The sequence below is a fragment of the Petaurus breviceps genome, unplaced genomic scaffold, assembly GCF_028583685.1.
Source record: "Petaurus breviceps papuanus isolate PSGF00001 unplaced genomic scaffold, PetGlider_PUasm1.0 38, whole genome shotgun sequence".
NCBI classification, from domain to species: Eukaryota; Metazoa; Chordata; class Mammalia; order Diprotodontia; family Petauridae; genus Petaurus; species Petaurus breviceps.
Window position 1 is genome coordinate 101222784 of NW_027186304.1, and position 11885 is coordinate 101234668.

The window sequence follows — 11885 nt, forward strand, 5'->3', positions numbered from 1 at the left end:
TCTCTCTCTCTCTCTCTTTCTCTCTCTCTCTCTTTCCTTTCCCTCCCTCTCCCACTGTTCTTTATCCCTCTTCCCCTCCTCAGTATTCACACTAATTTTTGCTACCAAATATAGTTTAATTATAAACCATTTTCCTTCTATAAATTTTCTTAATCAAAACCTCATTATAATTCAATTTAAAATGAAGAATCCAATCCCATGGTGTTTCTTCACCTTGGCTGTCTGCAAATGATGTGGTGAGTTTGAAGATCATTATGAACAGAAAATTAATGATCTGTGTAACCCTTGTGGGTTTACAAAGTTCTTTACATGTATTATCTTATTTGAGATCCTCACCTGTGTGCTCTTCCAAATTGGCCAATATGACATCATTAAATCCTAATCAGAAAGATTTAATAAACAGAAGGCAAAGCAAAACTAATTTTAAAAGAATATTTCCATCATAATCCAGGGTTACAGTCTTCTTCCAATGCACACAGTGTCCTAGGAGAGTGTGAATATAAACTTTCAAAGAAGCACATGAATCAGGAACCCATTGCCCAAGGCAGCTCACCACTGTAGACAGTGAAACTTGATGTCTCTTGTCTCCTTTAGAAACTGTCTACCACAAGTCATTGATGAATTTGGTCCCTTCCTTTCTGGACCTTTTTGCTTTTTTACTATACTCAGGCCAAATTCACTTCTGGGTTGGTATGTTAATGTTAAGCACTTTAAGCAAAAAAGAACCCTTAACTTAGAAACTGCCGAGTTTTGCTAGATATGTTTCCTTGACCACGTTTTGGATGGCTACTCCTTTGTAAACAGCATTGGGCAATGCCTGCTGTTATAGCTTATTCAAAAGCAATGCTTTTTTCTTCTAAGCATCAAAACCTTTCTTTCATTCAGTTCTTCCAAGTAACCAAGTTTTTCCCACAAGTGTCTCCAAGGGGCAGAATTTCTTCCTCTAATCGACTCAGCAGCAGGTGGCAATGCGGATTCTGAAGTCTTAATAGCTTTAAGATTGCTTCTCAGACCCATTGAAAAGTCAGGCCTTGCCCCTGAGTGGTCTAGTTTCATCAACACTACTGATCCAAAGCAAGGTTTTTTTGTGTCAAGACTGTATATTTCTGTCAGCCAAGCCTTGTGGCTATTTGTATAGGCAAGATGTAGTCATCCCATAGTTACCAAATAGTTCTAGGTATGTTTTCCCAGTTTTTTATCTTAAAGTCCTCATATCAGACATAAATTAAATAGATATTGGAAATTGAGCACTTACTCTGAATGGAAGTCTTAACTTTATGAAAGTGCTTTTTCATTGTTTCCACTACAACTAATTTTATTTTTCTTTCCCTTGCAATCAATAAAATTGTTCTAGTTAGAAAGGGGTACTGTGACCTTCATAGTTTGAATAAAAGTAGTTATGCTGAAGAATAGTGTCACTATATATAAAAAGATTTTAGTGAAACTCTTCCTCAACTTAGCTCCCCCCCCCATATTTTTAGCATTCTCCTCTATTTTATCACTTAAATTACTTTAGATTTTCTTTATATACATTTTACATTTATTTATCTGACTATATGCCATTTCTGCCCATAGAAAGCAAGCTCCGTGAAGGCAAGAACTGTTTTTGTTTTTATCGTAGTATGCCTAACGCCTACCACAGTTCCTGGTGCATACTAAGTATTCATTCAATTAAATTGATCATGAAAGGTAAATATGCATGCAAGAATCACAATAGTTCATAATAAATTTTCTTCTAAAAAAAGTTCCTTCTACAATAAAAAAGATTAATACTTCATTTTCTCTTAATAAGAAACACAATTTTATATATCTTTCTCATTTATTTCCAACTATAAGTCCATAAAAGAAGCAATTTTTTTTCTATTTGATTTACTAAATTGTTGTCTCAATACTACATCAAAAATGCCTAAACAGATTCTATAAAATGATCTCGTATTACTCAATAATGGATAAATGATAGCTTTAACATTTGATACCTGCAAAGTCATCTCATTAAATTGTAGCATATTATTTCTTAAACAGAGACAATTCTAGTCTCCACACTAGGACGGCCTAGCATTGTAACCTCCAATCCTGTGGGCCTCAGCTTCTTCTTTTGTTAAATGAGGAATTAGATGAAATACCTAAAGTATTTTCTGGTTTCGATAATCTATGACCAGGTTCCTCACAAAATGCAGGTATAATGAAATGATGTTGAATTAAAACAAGATGCAAAGATGATTTGAAATTAAATTAAAACATGATGCAGAGAAAGACTTCTCCCTGTAGTGTTCAATATGGGCCCTGGGAATCTGTATAAACTCTTTTGAAAGGTTAAATGAGGTAAAATCGAAGTGAGATATGTTATGTCTGTTTAGTCAGATGTAAGTGCCTTTTGATTGAAATAAACTACCTAGCAGATCACTGAAGTTCTATTGACTCTACTTTTTCCTTAACAGGTTTTATGGCCTGAATTATCTGGATAATTACTTCCATTTAATCTCATACTTATAGAGAAGCAACACAGTATAGTAGAAAGAATTCTGGATTTATAGTTAGGAACACTTATGATCAAACTCTACTGCTGACACTAGTCATGACAGTATAGAAATCACTAATTCTTTGTGCCTCAGTTTCCTCATTTGTGAAGTGATTATAATCACATCTGTAGTACCTACCTCACTGAGTTGTTGTGAAGATCAAATGGAAAAAAAAATGTCTATATGGCACATATCAGACATTGGAGCACACCACTGAGAGACAGAGACAGAGATTTCAGGAATAGACTCTAAAAGCTAACTAATGTTCTTTAGTCATGGTAGGGAAGGGGACAAGGGGGGAGAATGTCTTTGAAGGAGTCTAGATCTGTGATTTCTTCGGTTGTAGAGAATTCCTAGCATAGAAACTCTCTCCATCAGTGCAGAAGTCAGTCACTCATCTGTAACTTAAAGTCTTAATAGAATTGCTGAGACACTGATGTGTTAAATGACTTACCTTCAGTCACATATTAGCATGTATTAGAGACAGAACTTGAATCCTGGCCTTTTTGATTCCCAGGTCTGTCCTCCATTCCCTACACCATGCTTCCTCTCTTCTCTAATCATTTAATAATCATAAATCCAAATTAGAAAACAATTTCAGAAATGTTTCTGATCATAAGAATCTCTAATGATGCTAAATTATTTTTATAACTGTAAATAAGAGGCATTTATTTCACATGTTATTGCAACATTACAGTTCATACTCTTATAGGCCTGAGATTTAAAAATGAGTGTGTTTTGTCTTCCTGGTTTAATACTTTCCTTTTATCTTTATTAGATGAAAGCAAATTGCTTAGTGCAGCATTGTCCTATTTTGCTGTCATGTTTGAGCCCCTCATACTTTTGTCATTTGTTTATAAATGTGAGAGAATAAAAAGCCAGCATTCATGATCAAGATGATTTGTTTTAACATCATCTCAGCTACCAGAAAGTCATAGATAAATTACCCAGCTCTCAAGGGGGAGCCATAGAATACAATTAGCTTCCTTTCATATTAAACCAATTATCCCTGAGTGTCATTTTTGAAGAGAAATGTCATTGATTTTCACCTTTCTTCCTGGGTTTTCAAAACAAATAGCAAAGAACAAGCCTTTCTTCCAAAAGAATTAGCCTGGCTGGGAGTATTGCAGGGAGGTAGGTGGTTCAGCACCATCTTGTAGTTGTTTCTAAATAGCAGGAAAACGTAATTCCTTCTTAACACTACTTCAATGAAGCTTTTTCATTGCCAATCAATGACAGGTAAACGCTTTGAAGCTTTATGAACAAAAAATAGAGCTTCAACAAACAATTTTGAAGTTTGTCTCTCTTCTTCTCTGAATAATTATTGCCTTTTATATACATACATAACTGGCTAGCAAAGAAAGGGTGAAGGAAAGGCTAGTGTGAGAAATGTCTCTGGAGGTAATGGAGTGTACACGGAAACTGCAGGGTGTTTTTTCTTCTTAACAAAATGGATAGTTACTTAACAACCACTAGCCCCTCAGAGGCAACCAGGGAGGAATCAGAATCCATTAAATTAATTTAGGTCTGCCAAGGCTTTATCTAGGGAAATAGAAAGCTCAACAAACTCCAAATACAGATCTTGTGGAAATTTTAAAAACTTTTTATTTTGAACAAGCAAACATGTTTTAAAAGATAGAAAGGTAGAAATGATCTCAGTTATATAATAAACTGAAATCTCTTCATATGTGCATTGAATGTACAAAGGAAGCAACTTCGGTCCTTGATTAGCATACCCAAGAAAACTAAATGTCAGAGACCCAAAGTCAAAACTAATGATGATTTGGGATCAATCATCAAACATTTATTAACACTTACTATGTGTCAGGCACAGTGCCTGGGTCATGTCACTGAGCCCTGAGTTAACCTAGATGTCATCTCATATGTCAATTTCATCTTTTCATTTTGTTTCCAGTTTTTTTGGAGGGGGAAGTCGAGGCAATTGGGGTTAAGTGATTTGCCCCCACAGTCAATGTGTCAAGTGTCTATTTGAACTCACATACTCCTGACTCCAGAACCCATGTTCTATTCACTGTGCCACTTAGCTGCCCCCATCTTTTCATTTTGAACATATTTATATCAATGCTGGACAGATTTTAAAATACTTAAGTCTCTTTAACATATTAATTTGTTTATAGAACTGTTTTCTGTAAGTTCAGGCCTCTAAGTGAAAACAACTAATTAATTAAACCTTTTTATACATATTCAATGTGATGTATTTAAATTATAACTCTGAAAAATAAATGTTTCTTTAAAAAGTTCTCTTCTCATCATATATAAATAATACACACAGAATCATGGGATTTAGTGTGAGAAGAGATTTCAGTGACCTTCTAGTCCAATCCCCACTATAATATACCTAACAAGTGCTCAGCCAGCCTCAACTCAAAGACCTTCAACGAAAGGGGAGCCATCACCTTTTAACAATCTCTTCCACTTTTAGACAGTTCTAAATTGTAAGGAAGCTTTTCCTGACATCAAGCTTGATTTGTCTCTTTGCAACTTCAGAGGATCATAGACTTATACCTGAAAGGGACCCCAGAGAGGCCTTTTGGTTGAACTCCTTCATTTTTCTATTGAGGACCTGAGTTCCTAGAAGCAGCTTAGTGGCCACTGGGCTTGGAGTCAGAAGACCTGAGTTCAAATACAACCTCAGACACTCACTTTGTGACCCTGGGCAGGTCATTTAACCTCTGCCTTAATTCCCTGAATTATTAATGAGTATAATAATAACACCTACATCCTAAGGTTATTTTGAGCATCAAATGAAATAATATTAGCAAAGTGCTTAACACAGTACCTGACACAGAGTAGGCACTTAATAAATTCTTATTTCCTTCTTTCCTTACCAGAAAGACTTGCTCAAGGTGATTTGGGTAGAAAATAGCAAAGCCATCTATTACTTCTAACCCTACCTTCTAAAGACTAATAACATAAGTCTAATCTCTCTTCCACATCATAGCCCTTCAGCTAATAGACTAAAATAATCATGTCTCTTCCCCACCAAGAACCTTCCATTTTCCAGTTACTTCAAATGAGAATTGGACTCACCATGATTCACCACCCTGGTTGCCCTCTCCTGGATGCTTTCCAGTTTTTTTAGTAACCTTCCTAAACCACGGTGCCTCAATCTGGACCCAATATTCTAGATGTAGTCTAGCCCCAAAAGATTACAGAGGAACTCTCACCTCCCCATTCCTGGAAATTATGTCTCTTTTAATGCAATCTAAGAACATATTAGCTTTTTAAACTCCTCTATCATGCTGCTGACTCTTAGTGAGACTGAGGTAATTTAAAATCCCAAATCTTTTTCAGAAAAATGACTACCCAAATATGCCTTCTCATCATGTTCCTAATAAAAGTGATTTTTTTAAAAAACCCAGGTATAAGATTTGACATAGATATTTGCATGCATGTGTGTGTACATACTATATATATTATATTTAGTGCATGTACATACATTTATATTTACATGTATCAGAATACATATGCACACATTTACATCTGTAATGTTAATGGATATAAGATCTCCCCAGCCCATTAATAGGCCTCAGGTGGAGCCCATTAGTGGAAGCTTGCTTAGTGGAGACTTGCTTGTAGGAAGCCTTTCACACCTTTTGCTAATTTTTAATTAGGCTGACTGAGTCAGGAGGGTTGTGATGCCTTCTGGCTCTGAGACTATATATACTCTGAGTTGGTATTTTGCTTTGTGGGCTTGCTTATGGGAAGAATCTTGTGATTCCCCTGGTCGGGATACTGAGTGGCCATATGTTCAGAGCTCCACACCTGCTCAGATGTAAAGGCTTTATCGATCCAGGGATGTATTTAAAGTGTATAGTTGATTCAGGCAGTCAGACCCTTATCTGTTGGTCTTCATTTCTCCACTTGTATTTTCTCTGTAATTCAGGGTTCTGACTTTTCCCCTGAACTAGTGGATGTAATTTTAAAAGATTGTTAACCCCTTAAACAGCTATCTTTCCTAATAAAGCAGATCTAAGAACCTGTGCCAGCAGCCATCCTGGGTATGCCAGTGTGGTTGCTGCTCCAACATCTGTGGTTAAAAATTCTTCTTTCCCTACTTCCAGGTCTCTTCTTTCTAATCACCTATTTAGTGTGAACTCAAGACATGGGAAATAGTGTCAGAGACTGTTCTATTCCATCTCCAAAGGGTTCAGCACCACACTCAGCAAAGCCTGTTGAGGAGAGAAATTGTTCCCTTGCCCACTCCTCTTTGTGGCAGTTAGGTGGTGAAGTGGGTAGAGCACTGGGCCTGGAGTCAGGAAGACATCTTCCTGCATTCAAATCCTTCCTCAAACACTAGCTGTTTGACCTTGGGCAAGTCACTTAACACTGTTTGCTTCAGTTTCCTCATCTAAGAAATGGACTGGAGAAGGAAATGACAAACCACTACATTGTATTTCCAAGAAAACCCCAAATGGGTCATGAAAAGTTAGCCATGACTCAACAACAACCACTCCTCTTCAAGAAGCAAAGGGAGAAAGGAGCTGACATAAAATCATAGAATCTTTGAGTTAGAAGAGAACGCAGTGATCACCTAGTCCAATCCAAATCTGAACAAGAATCCCCTCTTCCTACACCATTTGTAAGATGCAGTCATCTTGTTATGCAGAGAATAAGAGTGAGCTGAGACTTGGGTTCAAGATAAATTTAGGAGTGGATTTATTGATGAAGCAAGCAACTGCCTGGAGTATAAACTCAAATCAGACAGCCCTGAATTGGGGTATACACAGTGCTTATAAAGGCTAAAACCACAAAAACCACAACTGGGAGGGGAGCTAACATAAGCATGACATACAGAAGCCAAGAATTTCCATTGGTTAGAGCTATAGCTCAGGGCTAATTTGGGAAGATGGCACAAGGGTACAACTTTTCCTGGAAGAGAAACAGGGTAGAGGGTGCAGGCTGGAGAGTCATTGGGTAATGGGGAAAGGCTAGGGGGTCATGTTCTGGGTAAAGTGTGGGGGGACCCTGCTTGGTCAGCAGGAATAGAACAAGGTGGTCTCTTCTTAAGATAAACTTGTACCATAACCCTGGGACTACGCCTTGGGAAATACCCAAGACTATGCCTTAAGCTATTTCAAGCTATTACAGGGTATAGGATGGAGACAAAAACAAATATGTAAAGGGGCTTAATTGTGGGCTTCAAATCAGAAGATAGGTTATTTGGGTTTGGGCACAACGATCTCTCTATCCTTAATTCCAGTGAAGGGTCAGCCCAAAGCAATTCTCAATTCCTCTTTTAGATAGCTATAATTGTTAAGGAAATGTTTCTTAGATCAAGCCTAAATCTACCACTCTCAAATGCCCACTCATTGCTCCTACATCTGCCTTATATGATCAAGCAAAACAAACTTACTCCCTCTTCCATTTGCCAGCCCTGAAAATAATTAAACACAGCTGTAACGTCCTCAGCCTGAGTCATCTCTTCTTCTAGCTAAATATCCCCAGTTCTTTCCAATAAAGTCTGTATGGTATGATCTTAAGGTCTGACATTATCATGGTGTTTCCTCTGAATCTATTCTAGTTTGTCAATGTCCTCCCTAGAAAAGAGTCCCCAGAACTGAACACAGGACCAACCAGATGATTATATCACCTCCCTAGCTCTAGATACTACATCTCTTTTAATGAAGCCTTAAGTTTTTCTATGCACCACTTCACACTGTTTACTTCCATTGAGTTTGGTTGCAGTCCAACAAAACCCCCAATCTTTTTGAGGTAAGTCCATGTCTTCTCTACCTTGAAATTATGAAGGTAATATTTTTAAACCAAAAGTGAAGCTTTGCATTTGTTCCTATTAAATTTCATCTTAATATATTCATCCCAATTTTCTATCTGACTTGGAAACTTTTTGGGATCATGCCTCTGCCATCCCTCACTTTAGCTGTATCTTGTTTTATCTAAAAATTAAGTAAGCATTATATCCATGCCCTTATTCAAATCTTTAATTTTAAAAAAGTTAAATTATACAAATGCAAAAGATAGATTCTTGGAAAATCCAGCAGAAACTTCTTTGTAAGTGGATCCCCAAACTGCTAATTGAGTCTCTTTAGGTATATAACCAGTTTAGGTATAACCAGTTCCAAATCTAACTACTTATCCTACTGCCTAACTTGTATCCTTGCATATTGTCTATAAAGATGGCGTGAGAGATTTTGCCAAATGCTTTGCTAAAAATCTTAACAAACTACAATTTGTCTACAGCATTCTTCTATCTTCTCTGTCAAGAAAGGGAATGAGATTAATTGAGGATGGCCCCTTCTTGATCAAGTCATACAGACTCTTTGGGATCTCCCTTCTTTTTTTAGATGTTCACTAACCATCCCTTTGCTATACATTTTTGCCTGGAATTGAAGTCAAATGATTGGTTTAAATTTTACAGACACTATACTCTTTCTTTTCTTAGAAATTATGGCAGTAGTTGCCCTTCTTCAGTCCTGTAGCACCTCTCCCATTTTCCATGATCTTTCCAAAGTCACTGATGGTGGTTTTAGTAAATCATCTGGATTTACTGACTGGCACGGATCAAGGTCATCTAGGGCCTAGATTCTAGGCATTTTCCTGAGCTAGAGTGTAAAATGAGTAATGTAATCTTGGCAGCTGGAAGATGGAGGAGGGAGGTGACTGCTAACCACAAACTACAAGTTCCACTTTAAAGGGAGCTCTCTGGTTACAAAAGGCATTGCCTTTAGAGCAAAGACTTCTGGGGTAATCTCACTTTGCCAGCTAGATGTTGCCAAAAGTACAAAGTTGGGTGAAGAAAGCCTTGGAGAAGCTAACTAGTCAGATGACCTTCCTTGTCCATTTAAATTATGTTTCAAACAAGTTTCTGTAATTTTTTTTTATCCCTCTTTTCTATTATAAAAGTCAGCTCTGTAAACCACTCCTGGTCTCTGACATTTGAAAAGTCAGATGACCTGGTTTGATATGCAAATGCTAGCTTTGCAAATTAAATCATAAATGCTCCAAAACTTTGTACCTCAGTTTTTTTTATTTCATATAGTTAATTTTAACAATTGTCCCATCTACTTTAAGCACTGTACTACCCCTTCTTTGATCTTCCTCTTTTCCACCAATATGTCTCTTTTAAAAAACTAACTCAAGGATTTCATCTTCTACCTTCACATGAACCTTTCAGAAGTTTGCCTCCTCCTGGAAATCAACATAGCATAATGAAAGCAGTACTAGGTTGAAAATATAGAGTACTGAGTATAAATGCTGGCTTTACTTCTTACTGATTTTGTGACTTGGAACAATTCTCTTAGCCTTTCCTGCATTATTTCTCTCAGATGTCAAATAAGGAAGTTGGATTCCATGATGTTTAAGGTTCTTTCCAGAACTAAATTCTGTAATCCCTCTAATTGAAGGTCATCACAATTTTCAATGCTCAGGTCAGAAAATCATGTTTAGTAATTGGAAAAGAAAACCAAATATAAGGAATTTTAGGGTTGCTCTACTAATTTCTATTCTCCCATCAGGACAAAATAATTATTGTCAGATAAGTGATAATGGATATAACAAAGGTTTTCCTTTTTAAAAAAAAATATATATCTTCAAGCCAACAGAATGTACAGCTTTTTATGGCAATATCAGAGGATCCTAAAAAGTGAAAAATAGGCTGGCAATCATAACTTCAATCTTTCCTTTACCAAGTCTGAAAACCAAATCTATATATACATATGTGCTACCAAGACAAAGTCGTAGGTTTTATATTAAACACATATATATATATCTTCTCTCAGTTCCTACAGATAAAGTGATCTGAAGTCATAAGTGATGCCTGTGTATGATGAAAAGAGAAACTGTGACCACCCTCCCCCAGAAATGTGAACTGCGGTTTCTTACTGGATAGCAACATCCTCGATCCGATTTGTATGAAAACTCAAGTAAATAAAATGGACAATATTGTTCTACCTTAGAAACTCCACTTCTTATATGTTCTGAGCTGTACAATTGTCAGATTTTTATGGTTTAGATTGTAAACTGTGTTTGTTTTTCTTCCTGGCAAATTATTGGTCTTTTTTTTTTCATTTTGATGTCTGAAAGGCCAGTGTACTGTATGATAATGTGAAGGACATATATAAAAGGTAAGGGAGACACTGTATACAAATGTATATTTGTAAAAGCTATTTTTATGATTAGCATGTTTTACTGTATATCATATTTAAAGTCAGGTGATATCACAATTATCTGTTTAAAGCTTAATTCTAACAATATCATGTTATGATTAGACATGTTGTATGCTAGTTCTCATTACTTTTAGTTTTTAGACTTTCTAACTTCAGTTCATAGGCATAAAATAGGCAAAGTTCTATTTCTGTTCTCTATATGCACTGTTAGAAATGCTGAAGAATGCAAATTTTTCAAACATGATATGAATCATTCAAAACCTATCCTTTTCACCTGATGTCTTTAAAATGAGCATGCTCTCAGTTCCCTGAGTCAGGGACAAGCCAATTATTAACAATCTTTCTGAGTGATGCCTCAGTCAGAGGGACAGAACCATCCTGAGAAAGGCCGTACCAGCGCAGATGATTTCCCAGTTTCCTCTCAAGTGAAATGACAGTTCTTCCCCCCAATCCAAAATTTTAAATGAGATTTAAAACTTCATTCATCTTCTGATCATAGGAACTTTCCATTCCTGAGCATTCCAAGTGTTCTCCAGACGCCATAGCTATTGTCTTGTGCTATGGACATGGAAGAGTCCATGTTCACAGAGACTGTAGGAGAATTCAACATATAATTTCTTAATAAATATTGTTTCTTTTCAAACAAATTTGATGTGTTACTTTTCTTTGAGCTTTGATATCAATTTCCTTCTGGGTTTTTATCCAATGCCATTCTCCATCTTCACACAGGAAAGTATTTTGGAAAAGATGAGCCCTCTATGCAAAAAGAAAGTCACAAGCTCTAATAATTGATTCAATAATACAACAAGAATTTATTCAGTACCTACTATGTGCCAGGCACCATGCTAGGAGCTGGAGACAAAGCAAGAACAAAAAACCAGAGCAATCTCTGCCTTCGAGAATTTTATCTTCTATTGAGGGATGGAGGAACAGATAATGTGTACACTGGAAATTAAATACAAAATAAACCCCAAATAGGGGGCAGATTAGGTTTTCTGAAAAGGGTGGTAATTAAGCCAAGTTATGAAGAAAACTAAGGAATCTATGATGAGGAAATCTCTGATCGAAGCAACTCCCTCTCTCTGGTGGAGTCCTCCTCACTACAGGTCAAGTATAAACTGGTTGGGCCCATTTCTAAGGGAGGAATTTGAGCCAAACATTTTTTTTTTAATGTTGGAATTAGATCATTAGATCCTAAGTATAAAATTACCTCTGATTC

General features: G+C 36.5%; 1 protein-coding gene across 1 annotated transcript in view; it reads left to right on the forward strand.

Annotated features, from left to right (window-relative positions):
* Positions 1-11289, forward strand: part of RALYL (RALY RNA binding protein like) — an 823485-nt gene extending 812196 nt beyond the window's left edge. The window contains exon 12 of the mRNA XM_069100197.1: positions 10280-11289. Coding sequence (XP_068956298.1) covers positions 10280-10297 — 18 coding nt within the window. The 3' untranslated portion in view covers positions 10298-11289. The remainder of the gene's footprint in view (positions 1-10279) is intronic.
* Positions 11290-11885: the final 596 nt, after the last annotated feature.